The 19,872-nt window shown below is 41.3% G+C and overlaps 1 protein-coding gene across 1 annotated transcript in view; it reads right to left on the bottom strand.

Moving 5' to 3' along the window:
* LOC106594561 (calcium uptake protein 1, mitochondrial) overlaps positions 1 to 19,872 on the bottom strand; it is a 164,384-nt gene that overhangs the window by 120,899 nt on the left and 23,613 nt on the right. The window contains 2 exon segments of the mRNA XM_082970386.1: positions 3,571 to 3,694; positions 3,696 to 3,749. Coding sequence (XP_082826512.1) covers positions 3,571 to 3,694; positions 3,696 to 3,749 — 178 coding nt within the window.

Here is a 19,872-nt window from a genome sequence, read left to right as displayed (position 1 = left end):
TATACCGGGGCATTTGGTTTCATGTTTAGATGGGAAGAACCTAGGTTTGGGCAGTATACCCTATACCGGGGTATTTGGTTTCATGTTTAGATGGGAAGAACCTAGGCTTGGGCAGTATACCCTATACCGGGGTATTTGGTTTCATGTTTAGATGGGAAGAACCTAGGTTTGGGCAGTATACCCTATACCGGGGTATTTGGTTTCATGTTTAGATGGGAAGAACCTAGGTTTGGGCAGTATACCCTATACCGGGGTATTTGGTTTCATGTTTAGATGGGAAGAACCTAGGCTTGGGCAGTATACCCTATACCGGGGTATTTGGTTTCATGTTTAGATGGGAAGAACCTAGGTTTGGGCAGTATACCCTATACCGGGGTATTTGGTTTCATGTTTAGATGGGAAGAACCTAGGCTTGGGCAGTATACCCTATACCGGGGTATTTGGTTTCATGTTTAGATGGGAAGAACCTAGCCTTGGGCAGTATACCCTATACCGGGGTATTTGGTTTCATGTTTAGATGGGAAGAACCTAGGTTTGGGCAGTATACCCTATACCGGGGTATTTGGTTTCATGTTTAGATGGGAAGAACCTAGGCTTGGGCAGTATACCCTATACCGGGGTATTTGGTTTCATGTTTAGATGGGAAGAACCTAGGCTTGGGCAGTATACCCTATACCGGGGTATTTGGTTTCATGTTTAGATGGGAAGAACCTAGCCTTGGGCAGTATACCCTATACCGGGGCATTTGGTTTCATGTTTAGATGGGAAGAACCTAGCCTTGGGCAGTATACCCTATACCGGGGTATTTGGTTTCATGTTTAGATGGGAAGAACCTAGCCTTGGGCAGTATACCCTATACCGGGGTATTTGGAAAAAGCCATGGGATCATTTTTCAATACAGTCAATACTGTTGAAACTATTTCATTGATGTTTCATTTGAATACTTTGTCCTACTTTTTTAAGGTAAATATCTGCAGTCAACTTGTGCAATGTGTTAGGAGATGAATAAGATTGTGTTCTTCAATTCACCTGTCACAATTTTTTCACAATATGAATTGTACCGGTAGTCCCTAGTCACGTGGTGTTTGTTTACAAGCACACAACGATGAGAGATCAGAGCCCTGGGAGTTACTCACTGTTGTGCAGCAGGCGCCAGGTGATCTAATTACAGCAGGGAATTCACAACTAAATGTTTGCCAGCTACATATCATATCATTATTAAGTTAACTGTCTAAAATATGATAAATGTTCGGGCTTATGTAGCAACACAATTTGAAATTGTGTGTTTGTTTTTTTACATTGGATAAAAGTAGAGACTCAGAACTTGAAAAATGGTATATCATACACTACAGTTGAGGAACAATGGGGAAAGTAATTCTGCTTTGAAAGTAGATAAACGTGTAACTCCACTTTTGAGAAAATGGCCTTTGAATGTTTTTGTACCTACTGGAGAGCTCTTCTTTGTCTCCACCACATTCAGCATCGTTCACACGCTCTTAAGCCTTAGACCCACCCATCTCTTTAAGAATTCACATGTGAGGCCATGTGCTAAACAGAGTGAGTGTAGTAAACAACCAAAGATTTCAAGACTTTAAGTGGTAAAAGTAGTAGCAAATACCATGTGTTTGTCACATGCACAGGACACAGAAGGTGTACAGTGATAGTTGCATAGTAGCAATATCTAAAAAACAGAAAGTGTTCAGATAAAAAATAGATGACGCATACCCGACACTAAATTGATGGGTCGTGTGAAAGAAATGCTAGAACCATCAGCCACATCTAGCTAGGTGGATGGGTCACTATTGTCTAGACATGTACACATGTACACATGTTCATGAAATACAATAGATGGCCATAATCACCCCCAGACACACCTAGCTATTTTGATGTAATAAACTGTCCAAAGTGGAGTCTTTCGTTTAGACATGTAGCTAGCCAGGTAGCTAGGTATCTAGCTAAACAATGAACCAGCATAACCCCAACTCATACTACTACCAATACAAACTGATTGTCATAGCTGTAGTATGAATCTGCAGGTATAGCTAAAGCTAACCAACTTGGTTCAATGTTAGCTAGCTAACATTAGGCTATAACTAGCAATGCAAATGGATTTCTGATTCAAATAATATTACTACACAGATCATACACGTAACGTTTGCTAGCTAACTAACAGTATGCTTTAACTTGCAATTAAAATGACTTTGACCAAATTAGAAACGTATATCTGTAAAATGTAGCTAGACTCTTACCGGTAAACATGGAGGAACGCTTCACACAGACTGGAACCATTTAACTCTGTTTTGTTTGTAGCTACATCTTGTTTGATCAGCGTTGTGTCAAAGACACTCTGGTTCACGCTGACCGTGGCGTGTGCTGAAAGTAGCCCATCACTCACACTTTTTCACAACTGATCTGTCGATAGCGCCTGCTACATTCAGGGCATCGATGTTGTTGAGAAAAGTAGCAAAACTTTTGGAGTTGTCGATGACTAACGTTACATATTTATATCTTTCAAAAAACGGCATGGTAAAAAGGACTGTCAACACATACTGAACAGCTCACGTTATAGACAGAAGCATGCTACATGGCAGACCTCAATCAGAACTCATCTCCCGGCATTGTCCAGCCCAATCCATTATCTCAGCCAATCATGGCTTAGTGGGAAGGTTCCGGACAAATTTGTTATTATGAAAGTTTATCTTCTGGAAGAAAAATAAATGTTTACGTTCAAAATGGTGCTCCTGCGAAGTAGTGCGACACACGCCTAGTATCCTGAAACGAGTCACAAATGCTCTGCAGTTGTGCATTTGGTTTGCTAATTTAGTAGCTATAGTTAGCTATCTAGCTTAGTTAGTGGTTAGCTTCTTCCAAATTCAAGCTTTGCTTGGTAACAGCAGGGAATCCCCTTCCTGGATCAAGAGCCTTGCTGTTTAATATTTTGTTATGTAAACATGCAGCAATCTGTGAGTAGCATTTTTTTGCTACTTGTATAACTTTATGAGCTAGGATGTCTATCCTACAAATAGTTTAGGTCAGACTGTATAAAATGTTCTTAGTGCGCTCGTTAGCATTCTCTATGGCATTACGAAGCCAGTGGGGTTTGAAAATAGTCTTAATTAAGTCTTAAAAAATCTTAATCACTATGTAACACATCAGCAAGTCACCACTCCATAAGGTGCTCAAGGGCCAAGTATTTGGCTTGAGATTCAGCCTAAGACAGCACTGCAGTACAACCTGACTACGCCCAAAATGGCACCCTAGTCACTATATAGTGCACTACTTATGAACAGAGCCCTTAGAAAGTAGTGTGCCATTTTAGACAGCATCCTGACATTTTTAACGACTGGAGATGTCAGTGTTGATTTACTCCGCGGGATGTCTGGAATGATCAATTCCTCTCAGATAGAATATAGACTAATCGCTGGATGGATATTGATTTTAAATTACTCAACAGCCGTTCCATCAATTCAATAACATATGTGTGTGTGTGTGTGTTGTATATATGCGTACGTGTGTGGACTGATTGAATGGCTGCAAGTAGTTTTTATAGTTTTACGTTTTATTGATTACCTTGCGGTCACGAAATCCTGATCGCTGTTTCTTCTTCTTCCCGTCCCCTCCGCCTTCCTCACCCTCCTCTCCGCCACTGGCCTCCACAAAACTCTCCGACTCGGCCGCTTTCACAAACTCCTCTTTCTCCTCGGGGACGCTGGCTGTGCTTGACAGACGGCTCGGCGTCTGCGTAGGCTCTGGGTTACACAGACAACAAGGAGATTTAAACAATGTGGTGGCGAATTTTTTTTACTGCATTAAAAAACGTGTTATTAACAGAGTAAATTCAAAAGCATTAATGATTAAAGACCTTCCAGCAGCAAAAAAAAAAAAAAAAAAAACCTTTTTTTTTAAATTATAGCTATAATCCTTATTTGAAACAACAAGCAGACACCCAGTCCCTGTTTTGGTAAAAAGCTGAGGGATGGGCCTGGAGAAATGTATCCATTATCAAATTCTATGGATGCAAGGACTTACCATCGATTACATGAAAATTATAGTTTTAATTATGTTTTGATGCGACACAGTGTTTGTTTACGTTTACATTGTTTACAAACATTGGAGTAAAACCATCTTATACACTGCTCAAAAAAAATAAAGGGAACACTTAAACAACACAATGTAACTCCAAGTCAATCACACTTCTGTGAAATCAAACTGTCCACTTAGGAAGCAACACTGATTGACAATACATTTCACATGCTGTTGTGCAAATGGAATAGACAACAGGTGGAAATAATAGGCAATTAGCAAGACACCCCGAATAAAGGAGTGGTTCTGCAGGTGGGGACCACAGACCACTTCTCAGTTCCTATGCTTCCTGGCTGATGTTTTGGTCACTTTTTCACTCTAGTGGTAGCATGAGACGGAGTCTACAACCCACACAAGTGGCTCAGGTAGTGCAGCTCATCCAGGATGGCACATCAATGCGAACTGTGGATAGAAGGTTTGCTGTGTCTGTCAGCGTAGTGTCCAGAGCATGGAGGCGCTACCAGGAGACAGGCCAGTACATCAGGAGACGTGGAGGAGTCCGTAGGAGGGCAACAACCCAGCAGCAGGACCGCTACCTCCGCCTTTGTGCAAGGAGGAGCAGGAGAAGCACTGCCAGAGCCCTGCAAAATGACCTCCAGCAGACCACAAATGTGCATGTGTCTGCTCAAACGGTCAGAAACAGACTCCATGAGGGTGGTATGAGGGCCCGACGTCCACAGGTAGGGGTTGTGCTTACAGCCCAACACCGTGCAGGACGTTTGGCATTTGCCAGAGAACACCAACATTGGCAAATTCGCCACTGGCGCCCTGTGCTCTTCACAGATGAAAGCAGGTTCACACTGAGCACGTGACAGACATGACAGAGTCTGGAGATGCCGTGGAGAACGTTCTGCTGCCTGCAACATCCTCCAGCATGACCGGTTTGGAGGTGGGTCAGTCATGGTGTGGGGTGGCATTTCTTTGGGGGGCCGCACAGCCCTCCATGGGCTCGCCAGAGGTAGCCTGACTGCCATTAGGTACCGAGATGAGATCCTCAGACCCCTTGTGAGACCATATGCTGGTGCGGTTGGCCCTGGGTTCCTCCTAATGCAAGACAATGCTAGACCTCATGTGGCTGGAGTGTGTCAGCAGTTCCTGCAAGAGGAAGGCATTGATGCTATGGACTGGCCCGCCCGTTCCCCAGACCTGAATCCAATTGAGCACATCTGGGACATCATGTCTCGCTCCATCCACCAACGCCACGTTGCACCACAGACTGTCCAGGAGTTGATGGATGCTTTAGTCCAGGTCTGGGAGGAGATCCCTCAGGAGACCATCCGCCACCTCATCAGGAGCATGCCCAGGCATTGTAGGGAGGTCATACAGGCACGTGGAGGCCACACACACTACTGAGCCTCATTTTGACTTGTTTTAAGGACATTACATCAAAGTTGGATCAGCCTGTAGAGTGGTTTTCCACTTTAATTTTGAGTGTGACTCCAAATCCAGACCTCCATGGGTTGATAAATTGGATTTCCATTGATTATTTTTGTGTTATTTTGTTGTCAGCACATTCAACTATGTAAAGAAAAACGTATTTAATAAGATTATTTCTTTCATTCAGATCTAGGATGTGTTGTTTAAGTGTTCCCTTTATTTTTTTGAGCGGTATATTTTGTGGTTCTGATGGGGGACGACGGTTGTACTAAGCTCATAATGCATTTATAAAAAAAGGAATTTATAAGCTATATTAGTCAATAATTAAATGGGTATACATCGTTAATTTATAAATCCAAAAATGAAATGTAGCAACTAAGGATTCTAGCTTTGATAAAAAGAGAATTTTAATCGCCTCAGTGGTAGATTAGTGACTATAATTAAAAGCATAGATTGAGTCTCTATTTAACATCTTTCACTTGCTGATAGATTCATTCGTGGAGGTGCACAGCCATAAAAGCTGTTGGTCTAATTAACTAAAAAGTCTACAAAGTGAGACTTTGTCCTTATGTTTCTTGGCTATATTTCGCTATGTTTTGTTCACAAGCTTGTTTTTTTTTCCCAACGTTAGTTTGAGTCTGCTGCTTCAGCTGATAGCGAAGAGTCAGATCTCACACACAGACACACGTGACAGGACTCGAGTGGCCCCGTTTACCACAGTAACCTCCCACCCTTAAAGAGGCAGCTGAACATTTTGTCTCAGGTCACAAATAATGAAATGAAAATGTGTAATATACCACATTTCTTCTGACTAATACATTTCTTGTTTTAGAAAACATTATGAAGCATGGTCATCCATTTGTTTTTAGTAGTTTTTTTTGTTGTCATTATGGCGAAAACATATTTTGTCTGGTAGAAAATGTAAGTGGCTGGTAGATTTTGTGTGTCTTGTGGACCAAAAAGTAAATTTTAGGCCCTGGAGAACACCGAAGGCTGTTGTATAAAACACCTCTCTCCGGATTACATCTTCAAACTAAGGGTAACCATGGCCTCCATGACAGAGAGGGAGAAGCGTTCATCCATGTAAACGGGTAAGAGTCTAGCTACATTTTCAGATATCATACGTTTCTAAATTTGTCAAAAAGTCATTTTCATTGCAAGTTAAAGTGTACTGTTAGCTAGCTAACGTTAAGTGTATGATCTGTGTAGTAATATTATTTGTGTTTCAGAAATCAATTTGCATTGCTAGTTATAGATATAGCGCATAAAATGTTGCTAGCTAACATTGAACCTAGTTGGTTAGCTTTAGCTACCTGCAGATTAATGCATGGTGGCTAGCTATGACAATCAGTTTGTAATGCTAGTAGTATGGGTTGGGATTATGGTTCATTGTTTAACAAGCTAGTTACCTACATGTCTAAACAAAAGACTCCTAAAAATACACTTTGTCTAGTCCTTTATATCCTAATCTGACTTTGGTTCATGTTGTTCTTCACATTACAGTCTCTGGTAAACACACACTATATATACATAAAAATTAAAGTTTATTTGTCACATGCACAGGATACAGAAGGTGTAAACGGTACAGGCAAATGATTACTTGCATAGTGGACTACTTTTTGCTACTACTTTCACCACTTAAAGTCTTGAAATCTTTGGTTGTTTACTACACTCACTCTGTTTAGCACATGGCCTCAAATGTGAATCCTTAAAGAGATGGGTGGGGCTAAGGCTTAAGAGTGTGTGAACGATGCTGAATGTGGTGTAGACAAAGAAGAGCTCTCCAGTAGGTGTATCTAAACATTCAAAGGCCATTTTCTCAAAAATGGGGTTACAAGTTAATTAACTTTCAAAGCAGAATTACTTTCCCATTGTTCCTCAACTGTAGTGTATGACATACCATTTTGTATCTCTGAGTCTCTACTTTTATCCAATGTAAAAAATAAAATAAAAATTTCAAAAATGATGGAGGTGAATGGAGACTGAATGGAGGTGGTTTATGAAATCTTTTCCATTAAGATTTAGAAAGCAAAACTGATCGTAGAACCTACTGTGAGACATTGTGGATACTGATTAAGACCTTAGGGAGTATAGTAGCGGTGGTGAGATGTTCATGCCCTGTGGGTGGGAGGTAAATCATTATAAACTCAGCAAAAAAAAGAAACGTCCTCTCACTGTCAACTGCATTTATTTTCAGCAAACTTAACATGAGTAAATGTTTGTATGAACATAACAAGATTCAACAACTGAGACATAAACTGAACAAGTTCCACAGACATGTGACTAACAGAAATGGAATAATGTGTCCCTGAACAAAGGGGGGGTCAAAATCAAAAGTAACAGTCAAAAGTAACATCTCCTCCTCATGGACTGCACCAGATTTGCCAGTTCTTGCTGTGAGATGTTACCCTACTCTTCCACCAAGGCACCTGCAAGATCCCGGACATATCTGTGGGGAATGGCCCTAGACCTCACCCTCCGATCCAACAGGTCCCAGATGTGCTCAATTGGATTGAGATCCGGGCTCTTCGCTGGCCATGGCAGAAGGCTGACATCCCTATCTTGCAGGAAATCACACACAGAACGAGCAGTATTGCTGGTGGCATTGTCATGCTGGAGGGTCATGTCAGGATGAGCCTGCAGGAAGGGTACCACATGAGGGAGGAGGATGTCTTCCCTGTAACCCACAGCGTTTAGATGACAACAAGCAATGACAACAAGCTCAGTCCGATGATGCTGTGACACATCGCCCCAGACCATGACGGACCCTCCACCTCCAAATCGATCCCGCTCCAGAGTACAGGCCTCGGTGTAACGCTCATTCCTTCGACGATAAACGCAAATCCAACCATCGCCCCTGGTGAGACAAAACCGCGACTCATCAGTGAAGAGCACTTTTTGCCAGTCCTGTCTGGTCAAACGACAGTGGGTTTGTGCCCATAGGCGACGTTGTTGCCAGTGATGTCTGGTGAGGACCTGCCTTACAACAGGCCTACAAGCCCTCAGTCCAGCCTCTCTCAGCCTATTGCGGACAGTCTGAGCACTGATGGAGGTATTGTGCGTGAAGATCTGTGAAGTTATTTGGATTTTTATGAATTATCTTTGAAAGACAAGGTCCTGAAAAAGTGACATTTCTTTTTTTTTGATGAGTTTATAACTCTACAAACTACTCATTGTTAGTTTCTCTGATTTCCTGATCCAGCATATAAAACAGCACTTCAGCTACTGTAAATGTGGATGTAAGGATTGAGGGTTATTTATTTGATCTGCAGTTTTGCATTTGGTTTGCTAATTTAGTAGCTATAGTTAGCTATCTAGCTTAGTGGTTAGCTTCTTCCAAATTCAAGCTTTGCTTGGTAACAGCAGGGAATCCCCTTCCTGGATCAAGAGCCTTGCTGTTTAATATTTGTTTTGTAAACATGCAGCAATCTGTAAGTAGCATTTTTGAGTTACTTGTATAACTTTATGAGCTATTTACAGGATGTCTGTCCTGACATTTTTTTTTAGGTCAGAGACTGTATAAAATGTTTGCAATGCGCTAGTTAACACAGTCTTAGCGTTCTCTATGGGATTTTAAAATTTACTTGTTAGCATTGCTGACCTTCGGAATACAGAGGCTTTGAAAATAGCTTTCCTTGTGTTCAGTGCCGGTTTTGCCAAATATCCCAGAATGCACAAGGTCAGTATGACAATGGGTCTGTGTTTGACTAAGAGCGAGAAAGAGGAAAGAGTGGGAGAATAAAAGAGAGTGGAAAAGAGAGAGAGGGATAGAGAGATTCCTTAAAAGAAAGCAATTCCCAAACCTTCCATAACAAAGCCATCAACTACAGAGAGATTAGCCTGGAGAAGAGTCCCCTAAGCAAGCTGGTCCTGGGGCTCTGTTCACAAACACAAACAGACCCCACAGAGTCCCCTAAGCAAGCTGGTCCTGGGGCTCTGTTCACAAACACAAACAGACCCCAAAGAGCCCCAGGACAACAACACAATTACACTACCGGTCAAAAGTTTTAGAACACCTACTCATTCAAGGGTTTTTCTTTATTTGTACTATTTTCTTCAAGGTAGGGGTTGTATACAGAAGATAGCCCTATTTGGTAAAAGACCAAGTCCATATTATGGCAAGAACAGCTCAAATAAGCAAAGAGAAATGACAGTCCATCATTACTTTAAGACATGAAGATCAGTCAATATGGAACATTTCAAGAACTTTGAAAGGTTCTTCAAGTGCAGTCGCAAAAACCATCAAACGCTATGATGAAACAGGCCACAGGAAAGGAAGACCCAGAGTTACCTCTGCTGCAGAGGATAAGTTCATTAGAGTTAACTGCACCTCAGATTGCAGCACAAATAAATGCTTCACAGAGTTCAAGTAACAGACACATCTCAACATCAACTGTTCAGAGGAGACTGTGTGAATCAGACCTTCATGGTCGAATTGCTGCAAAGAAACCACTACTAAAGGACACTAACAAGAAGAAGAGACTTGCTTGGGCCAAGACACACGACCGGTGGAAATATGTCCTTTGGTCTGGAGTCAAAATGGGAGATTTTTGGTTCCAACCGCCATGTCTTTGTGAGACACAGAGTAGGTGAACGGATGATCTCCACATGTGTGGTTCCCACCATGAAGCATGGTGGAGGAGGTGTTATGGTGTGGGGGTGCTTTGCCGGTGACACTGTCAGTGATTTATTTAGAATTCAAGGCACACTTAACCAGCATGGCTACCACAGCATTCTGCAGCGATACGCCATCCCATCTGGTTTGGGCTTAGTGGGACTGTCATTTGTTTTTCAACAGGACAATGACCCAACACACCTCCAGGCTGTGTAAGGGCTATTTGACCAAGAAGGAAAGTGATGGAGTGCTGAATCAGATGACTTGGCCTCCACAATCACCAGACCTCAACCAAATTGAGATGGTTTGGGATGTGTCGGACCGCAGAGTGAAGGAAATGCAGCCAACAAGTACTCAGTATATGTGGGAACTCCTTCAAGACTGTTGGAAAAGCATTCCAGGTGAAGCTGGTTGAGAGAATGCCAAGAGCGTGCAAAGCTGTCATCAAGGCAAAGAGTGGTTATTTGAAGAATCTCAAATATAAAATATTTTTTGATTTGTTTAACACTTTTTTGGTTACTACATGATTCCATATGTGTTATTTCATAGTTTTGATGTATTCACTATTATTCTACAATGTAGAAAATAGTAAAAATAAAGAAAAGCCCTTGAATGAGTAGGTGTTCTAAAACTTTGGACCGGTAGTGTAGACCCAACCAAATCATGAGAAAACAAAAAGATAATTACTTGACACATTGGAAAGAATTAACAAAAATAACAGAGCAAACTAGAATGATATTTGGCCCTAAACAGAGAGTACACAGTGGCAGAATACCTGACCAGTGTGACTGACCCAAACTTAAGGAAAGCTTTTGACTATGTACAGACTCAGTGAGCATAGCCTTGCTATTGAGAAGACAGGCTAAATGAGGTGGAAACTGAGCTGCACTTCCTAACCTCCTGCCCAATGTATGACCATATTAGAGACACATATTTCACTCAGGTTACACAGATACACAAAGAATTCGAAAACAAATCCCATTTTCATAAACTCCCATATCTACTGGGTGAAATACCACAGTGTGCCATCACAGCAGCAAGATTTGTGACCTGTTGCAACAAGAAAAGGGCAACCAGTGAAGAACAAACACCATTGTATGTACAACCCATATTTATGTTTATTTATTTTTCCTTTTGTACTTTAACTATTTGCACATCGTTACAACACTGTATATAGACATAATATAACATTTGTAATGTCTTTATTCTCTTGGAACTTTTGCGAGTGTAATGTTTACTGTTCATTTTTATTATCAATTTCACTTGCTTTGGCAATGCAAACATACAGTGCATTCGGAAAGTATTCAGACCCCTTGATTTTTCCATATGTTGTTATGTTACTGCTTTATTCTAAAATAGATTTTAATTATATATATATTTTTTTTATCTCATTAATCTACACACAATACCCTATAATGACAAAGCAAAAACGGATGTATTTTTTTTGTTGCAAATGTATAAAAAAACTCAAACAGAAATACCTTACCTACATACAGTTAGTATTCAGTCCCTTTGCTAGGAGACTCGAAATTGAGCTCAGGTGCATCCTGTTTCCATTAATCATTCTTGAGATGTTTCTACAACTTGTAGTCCACCTGTGGTAAATTTAATTGATTGGACATGATTTTGAAAGGCACATGGTTGACTGTGCGTGTCAGACCAAAAACCAAGCCATGAGGTCAAAGGAATTGTCCATAGAGCTCCAAGACAGGATTCTGTTGGCACAGATCTGGGGAAGGGTATTAAAACATTTCTGCAGCATTGAAGGTCCCCAGGAACACAGTGGCCTCCATCATTCTTAAATGGAAGAAGTTTAGAACCACCAAGACTCTTCCTAGAGCTGTCCACCCGGCCAAACTGAGCAATCAGGGGAGAAGGGCGGTGACCAAGAACCAGATGGTCACTCTGACAGAGCTTTAGAGTTCCTCTGTGGAGATGGGAGAACCTTCCAGAAGGACAACCATCTCCGCAGCACTCCACCAATCAGGCCTTTATGATAGTGGCCAGACAGAAGCCACTCCTCAGTAAAAGGCACATGACAGCCTGCTTGGATTTTGCCAAAAGGCACCTAAAGACTCTCAGATCATGAGAAACAAGATTCTCTGGTCTGACGAAACCAAGATTAAACTCTTTGGCCTGAATGCCAAGCGTCACGTCTGGAGGAAACCTGGCACCATCCCTACGGTGAAGCATGGTGGTGGCAGCATCAGGCTGTGGGATGTTTTTCAGCGGCAGGGACTGGGAGACTAGTCAGGACCGAGGGAAAGATGAACAGAGCAAAGTACAGAGAGATCCTTGATGAAAACCTGCTCCAGAGCGCTCAGGACCTCAGACTGGGGTGAAGATTCACCTTCCAACAGAACAACGACCCTAAGCACACAGACAAGACAATGCAGGAGTGGCTTCGGGACAAGTCTCTGAATGTCCTTGAGTGGCCCAGCCAGAGCCCGGACTTGAACCCAATTGAACATCTCAGGAGAGACCTGAAAATAGCTGTGCAGCGACGCTCCCCATCCAACCTGACAGAGCTTGAGAGGATCTGCAGAGAAGAATGGGAGAAACTCCCCAAATACAGGTGTGCCAAGCTTGTAGCGTCATACCCAAGACGACTCAAGGCTGTAATCGCTGCCAAAGGTGCTTCAACAAAGTACTGAGTAAAGGGTCTGAATACTTATGTAAATGTGATATCTAATTACTATTATTCTTTTATTTTTCTTTGCCAAAAAATAAAATACAAACCTGTTTTTGCTTTGTCATTATGGGATATTGTGTGTAGATTGATGAGGGGAAAAAAATATTGTATCAATTATAGAATAAGGCTGTAACGTAACAAAATGTGGAAAAAGTCAAGGGGTCTGAATACTTCCCGAATGCACTGTATGTTTTCCATGCCAATAAAGACCTTTGAATTCAATTGAATTGAGGGAGAGACAGAGCGAGAGAGAGAGAGCGACAGAGAGAGAGGGAGAGAGAGCGACAGATAGAGAGAGCGCGAGAGAGAGAGAGACAGAGCGAGAGAGAGAGAGAGAGAGAGAGCGACAGATAGAGAGAGAAAGAGTGGGAGAGAGAGAGCGACAGATAGAGAGAGAGCGAGAGAGAGAGAGAGAGACAGAGCGAGAGAGAGAGCGACAGATAGAGAGAGAAAGAGATGTATTTGTAAAGAGAGAGTATGTGAAAGAAGATGTGTTAACAGTAATTAACTTGGCCTGGGTTGTGTTAACAGTAATAGTAGTAGTTAACTTGGCCTGGGTTGTGTTAACAGTAATTAACTTGGCCTGGGTTGTGTTAACAGTAATTAACTTGGCCTGGGATGTGTTAACAGTAGTTAACTTGGCCTGGTTTGTGTTAACAGTAGTTAACTTGGCCTGGTTTGTGTTAACAGTAATTAACTTGGCCTGGTTTGTGTTAACAGTAATTAGCTTGGCCTGGGTTGTGTTAACAGTAATAGTAGTAGTTAACTTGGCCTGGGTTGAATGAAGGGATCATTAAAGAGAATGCAATGCATTAAACATCCATGAATGTATAATTATTGCGCAATTCAAGTTTTAGGGCCAAACTACGCTTGCCAAATACACGACAATTGCTTTTGTGAAATTGTCCATAAAAAGTCAATGTCGATCCACTGAGGCAAAAAAGGAACAATGTCGGGAATATAATTCAATAAGAGAAAAGCTGCAAAATGGAGAGTTGAAAATCAATAGAAGGGAAGGCCAGAACAGTAGTGTAGTGTTAGGGAATGGTTTGGTGAAGATGTAGAAGAGGATGATAGCAGTGCCGCTATGTTATGAGTGATGATTGTGAGGTGCTATAAATATTTGACAGTCACAAAGACAGGGACTTTAAATAGGCCTATGGCAAGTTAAGGGAACTGTTGCCTACTGTTCAGATGGGTTAAATGGAAACTGAAATCTGGACACTGACTTTAGCATTTTTTTCCCAGTAAAATTATACACCAAATGTAGGCTACATTTTTACTCGGGAACAGGAGTGGAGAAATTTGACAGTCACAAGACGGGGACTTGAAAATGGCACGTCTAGGGAAGTGTACTGTTCAGATGGGTTAAATGGAATACTAAATGAAATCTGGACACTGACTGTAGGTCTATAACCTCTCACATGGACTAATTCAATATTAACTCCTTGTCAGGGCTTTCAGAAGGATTGGACCAATACGCAGCGTGATCGTAGTTCCACATCTTTTATTCAATCGTGAAACTAATGAAATAAACAATAAACTTGAAATACAAAAACAAGAAAGCCGTGACGCCGAGCAGGCATACACTATTCACAAAATGAATCACCCACAAAACACCAGTGGGACAAACATCAACTTAAATATGGCCTCCAATTAGAGACAACGACAACCGGCTGCCTCTTCTAATTGGAGGTCATGCCAAACAAAAACTAACCTAGAAATACAAAACTAGAAACTAAACATAGAAATACAAAACCGGACAAACACCCCCTGTCACGCCCAGACCTACAACTTACTATGGTCAGGACGTGACGCTCCTGCAGAATTAAGAATTTCTTGTAATCAAATTATACAAATTATAAAATGTGTACATTTGGACTCGGGAACAGGAGTGGAGAAATATGATTTTTGTCTTTCAGCATCTTGAGAGAACTTATGTACGAGTCTGTAAAGGTGCCATCTTTATCAGCGTCATAAAATCGGACAGTATTTCTACCACAGTTAGGGACCGTCTGTAAAGGTGCCATCTTTATCAGCATCATAAAATCTGATAGTATTTCAACCACATCAAATATTAATCCAAGTCTAATTGAAATCTTATCGGAAACATGTCGGGTAGTTTTCAAAGTTTTTTTACATTTCCTTAAAACTGGTCGAAATGAAGTCATTTGGAAATGTTGAATTTTCTACCCGGTCCCTAAACATATTTGCTGTGTGAGAGAAGCAGAGATGAAAACTTGAACAATGTCAACTACATTGAATCATTTATTCCATTGATTTATGACATTCTGGTGAATGTAGCAGGGTTTATGTAGCATTCTAGGGCAACAAGTAACGACAGAAAAGAAGCTGCATGTATCTAACTATAGACAAGTTGACTAACAAATAGCCTACCAAAATGTAAAAAATGATAAGCACAGACATAGGTTTATCTAAAAAGGCCTGTAAAAAAACTGACAGTATACAACATTTTCCATATTTGTGGGTAAGGGCCTCAGATTTTCACTTTATCACATACAGTACGACTCAACAGTCTGGACACACCGACTCATTCAAGGGTTTTTCATTATTTTTACTATTTTCTACATTGTAAAGACATCAAAACTATGAAATAACACATATAGAATCATGTAGTAACCTAAAAAGTGTTAAAACCTCTTCAGCGTCTCATCCCGTCAGCGGGATCAAAATCCAGCGAAAAATCATATCGCCAATTAGCATAAAAAAAATATTTAAAAAAAAATAAACAATTTTATATTTTTTTTTATTTTTTTTTTATAGATACACCTGAATCGACCCACGTCGTCCGATTTCAAAAAGGTTTAACAGGAAAAGCAAATCATTAGATTATGTTAGAGGAGTCCATCGTAAAATGCAGCAACATAGCCATTTTCCGACCAACCACATGCATCACAAATAACCAAAAAACAGCTAAATGCAGCACTAACCTTTTACAAACTTCATCAGATGACACACCTAGGACATCATGTTACACAATGCATGCATTCTTTTGTTCAATAAAGTTCATATTTATATATGAAAACAGCATTTTTAAATCGGCGTCTGAAGTTGACTAACTATTTTCCCGTCAAATGCATCCAGGGAAACAGGGCTACATTTTACTGAATTACTATTCGAAAACATGTTTAAAATGTAATATTGTCATTCTAAGATTTATAGATGAATATCTCTTGAAGGCACCTGTCATACCAGATTTAAAAATAACTTTACTGGGTAATCACACTTAGCGATAAAAGGGGATGCGATACTCAGAAACTGACCTAGTAAATACAGCTCGGCGCCATCTTGGAACAACCGCATTTCACATCTAATGTTGTATAATATTGTCAATAATCCATTACCTTTAGTTGTCTTTATCAGAAAGCACTTCCAGGAATCCCAGGTCCACAACAGATGTATTTTCGGTCGAAAAAGTCCATCGTTTATGTTCAATTAGCTTGCTGATGTTAGTGCGTCCGAAGGGCATATCCAACTAATCTGCCTTGTGCGCCACAGTGGTTTCGAAATAGTACTTTTTTTTCCACATTTAGGTTCGTTCAAACATGTCAAACGTTGTATAACATAAATCTTCAGGGCCTGTAACACCAAGAGAGCCAATAAGATTCGAGGGGGATGATTTCATTGTGTTTCAAACCGTTTCCAAAGGTGGGGGTAGACATGGCCGCCGGCGTCATAATGGTGATGGCCCTCCCGCTGTGACCAATTTCCAACGCGTCTCATTCACTGAGTTTCGACTGTTTAAGGCTCAAACCACTTTGTAAAGACTGGCGACATCTTGTGGAAGCAATAGGAAGTGCTCACTAAACGATATCTCACGGTGTGAATTTTAGGCGATGACGTGAAGTTGAATCCACAATTCAGAATTCCACTTCCTGGTTCAATCGGTCTCGGGGTTTTGACTGCCATTTGAGTTCTGTTATACTCACAGACACCATTCAAACAGTTTTAGAAACTTTAGGGTGTTTTCTATCCATATATAATAAGTATATGCATGTCCTAGCTTCTGAGTTTGATTAGTAGGCCGTTGAAAATGGGAACGAATTTCTTTCAAAATGCGCTTTGGCGCCCCCTATCCTAGGATATCCTCAAGAGGTTTTAAACAAATCAAAATATAATTTATATTTGAGATTCTTCAAATAGCCACCCTTTGCCTTGACAGCTTTGCATACTCTCTCTCTCATTCTCTCAACAAGCTTCATGAGGTAGTCACCTGGAATGCATTTCAATTAACAGGTGTGCCTTGTTAAAAGTGAATTTGTGGAATTTCTTTCCTTCTTAATGTGTTTGAGCCAATCAGTTGTGATGTGACAAGGTAGGGATGGTTTACAGAAGATAGCCCTATTTGGTAAAAGACCAAGTCCATATTATGGCAAGAACAGCTCAAATAAGCAAAGAGAAACAACAGTCCATCATTACTTTAAGAATATAAAATATATTTTGATTTGTTTAACACTTTTTTGGTTACTACATGATTCCATATGTGTTATTTCATAGTTTTGATGTCTTCACTATTATTCCACAATGTAAAAAATAGTACAAATAAAGAAAAACCCATGAATGAGTAGGTGTGTCCAAACTTTTGACTGGTACTGTATAATCGGGCGGTTGCTGACATATTTAACATGAGAAACTCCCTGCCTGCAACTATGGCGGCTACACCTTAACTAAACATATTTAACATGAGAAACGCCCTGCCTGCAACTATGGTGGCTACACCTTAACTAAACATATTTAACATGAGAAACTCCCTGCCTGCAACTATGGCGGCTACACCTTAACTAAACATAGTTAACCATATCTCCTCCTCTAACAGGTCCCAGAAAGACACATCAAGCAGAGGAAATGCAGCTTGGAATGAGCTGAAAGACCAGCCTAAAGTCTCCTCACCTGTCTGTGTGAAAGGCTAGCCTAAAGTCTCCTCACCTGTCTGTGTGAAAGGCTAGCCTAAAGTCTCTTCACCTGTCTGTGTGAAAGGCTAGCCAGCCTAAAGTCTCCTCACCTGTCTGTGTGAAAGGCTAGCCTAAAGTCTCCTCACCTGTCTGTGTGAAAGGCTAGCCTAAAGTCTCCTCACCTGTCTGTGTGAAAGGCTAGCCTAAATCTCTTCACCTGTCTGTGTGAAAGGCTAGCCTAAAGTCTCCTCACCTGTCTGTGTGAAAGGCTAGCCTAAAGTCTCCTCACCTGTCTGTGTGAAAGGCTAGCTAGCCTAAAGTCTCCTCACCTGTCTGTGTGAAAGGCTAGCCTAAAGTCTCCTCACCTGTCTGTGTGAAAGGCTAGCCAGCCTAAAGTCTCCTCACCTGTCTGTGTGAAAGGCTAGCCTAAAGTCTCCTCACCTGTCTGTGTGAAAGGCTAGCCTAAAGTCTCCTCACCTGTCTGTGTGAAAGGCTAGCCTAAAGTCTCCTCACCTGTCTGTGCGAAAGGCTAGCCTAAAGTCTCCTCACCTGTCTGTGTGAAAGGCTAGCCTAAAGTCTCCTCACCTGTCTGTGTGAAAGGCTAGCCTAAAGTCCCCTCACCTGTCTGTGTGAAAGGCTAGCCTAAAGTCTCCTCACCTGTCTGTGTGAAAGGCTAGCCTAAAGTCTCCTCACCTGTCTGTGTGAAAGGCTAGCCTAAAGTCCCCTCACCTGTCTGTGTGAAAGGCTAGCCTAAAGTCTCCTCTCCTGTCTGTGTGAAAGGCTAGCCTAAAGTCTCCTCACCTGTCTGTGTGAAAGGCTAGCTAGCCTAAAGTCTCCTCACCTGTCTGTTTGAAAGGCTAGCTAGCCTAAAGTCTCCTCACCTGTCTGTGTGAAAGGCTAGCTAGCCTAAAGTCTCCTCACCTGTCTGTGTGAAAGGCTAGCCTAAAGTCTCCTCACCTGTCTGTGTGAAAAAACAACACGTTTTACACAGAAGAGCATAAAGCACTGCAGAAGGGTATCTATATACAGAGATGCATATTATGTAATATTGACATACAGTTGAAGTCGGAAGTTTACATAAACTAGTTTTAATGACTCCATCCTAAGTGTTTCAACCACTCCACAAATGTCTTGTTAACAAACTATAGTTCTGGCAAGTCGGTTAGGACATCTACTTTGAGCATGACGGAAGTAATTTTTCCAACAATTGTTTACAGACAGATTATTTCACTTATAATTCACTGTATCACAATTCCAGTGGATCAGAAGTTTACATACACTAAGTTGACTGTGCCTTTAAACAGCTTGGAAAATTCCAGAAAATGATGTCATGGCTTTTGAAGCTTCTGATAGGCTAATTGACATCATTTGAGTCAATTGAAGGTGTACCTGTGGATGTATTTCAAGGCCTACATTCAAACTCAGTGCCTCTTCGCTTGACATCATGGGAAAATCAAAAGAAATCAGCCAAGACCTCAGGAAAAAAATTCAAACAATAGTACGCAAGTATAAACACCATGGGACCACGCAGCCGGCATACCGCTCAGGAAGGAGACGTGTTCTGTCTCCTAGAGATGAACGTACTTTGGTGCAAAAAGTGCAAATCAATCCCAGAACAACAGCAAAGGACTTTGTGAAGATGCTGGAGGAAACAGGTACAAAAGTATCTATATCCACAGTAAAATGAGTCCTATATCAACATAAGCAGAAAAGGCTGCTCAGCACATGAAGCACGGGGGTGGCAGCATCATGTTGTGGGGGTGCTTTGCTGCAGGAGGTACTGGTGCACTTCACAAAATAGATGGCATCATGAGAAAGGAAAATTATGTGGATATATTGAAGCAACATCTCAAGACATCAGTCAGGAAGTTAAAGCTTGGTCGCAAATGGGTCTTCCAAATGGACAATGACCCCAAGCATACTTCCAAAGTTGTGGCAAAATGCCTTAAGGACAACAAAGTCAAGGTATTGGAGTGGCCATCACAAAGCACTGACCTCAATCCTATAGAACATTTGTGGGCAGAATTGAAAAAGCATGTGTGAGCAAGGAGGTCTACAAACCTGACTCAGTTACACCAGCTCTGTCAGGAGGCATGGGACAAAATTCACCCAACTTATTGTGGGAAGCTTGTGGAAGGCTACCCAAAACGTTTGACCCAATTTAAACAATTTAAAGGCAATGCTACCAAACA

Source organism: Salmo salar, chromosome 28, assembly GCF_965601325.2.
Source record: "Salmo salar chromosome 28, fSalSal1, whole genome shotgun sequence".
Lineage (NCBI taxonomy): Eukaryota > Metazoa > Chordata > Actinopteri > Salmoniformes > Salmonidae > Salmo > Salmo salar.
This window is presented reverse-complemented; position numbering and strand designations above follow the sequence as displayed.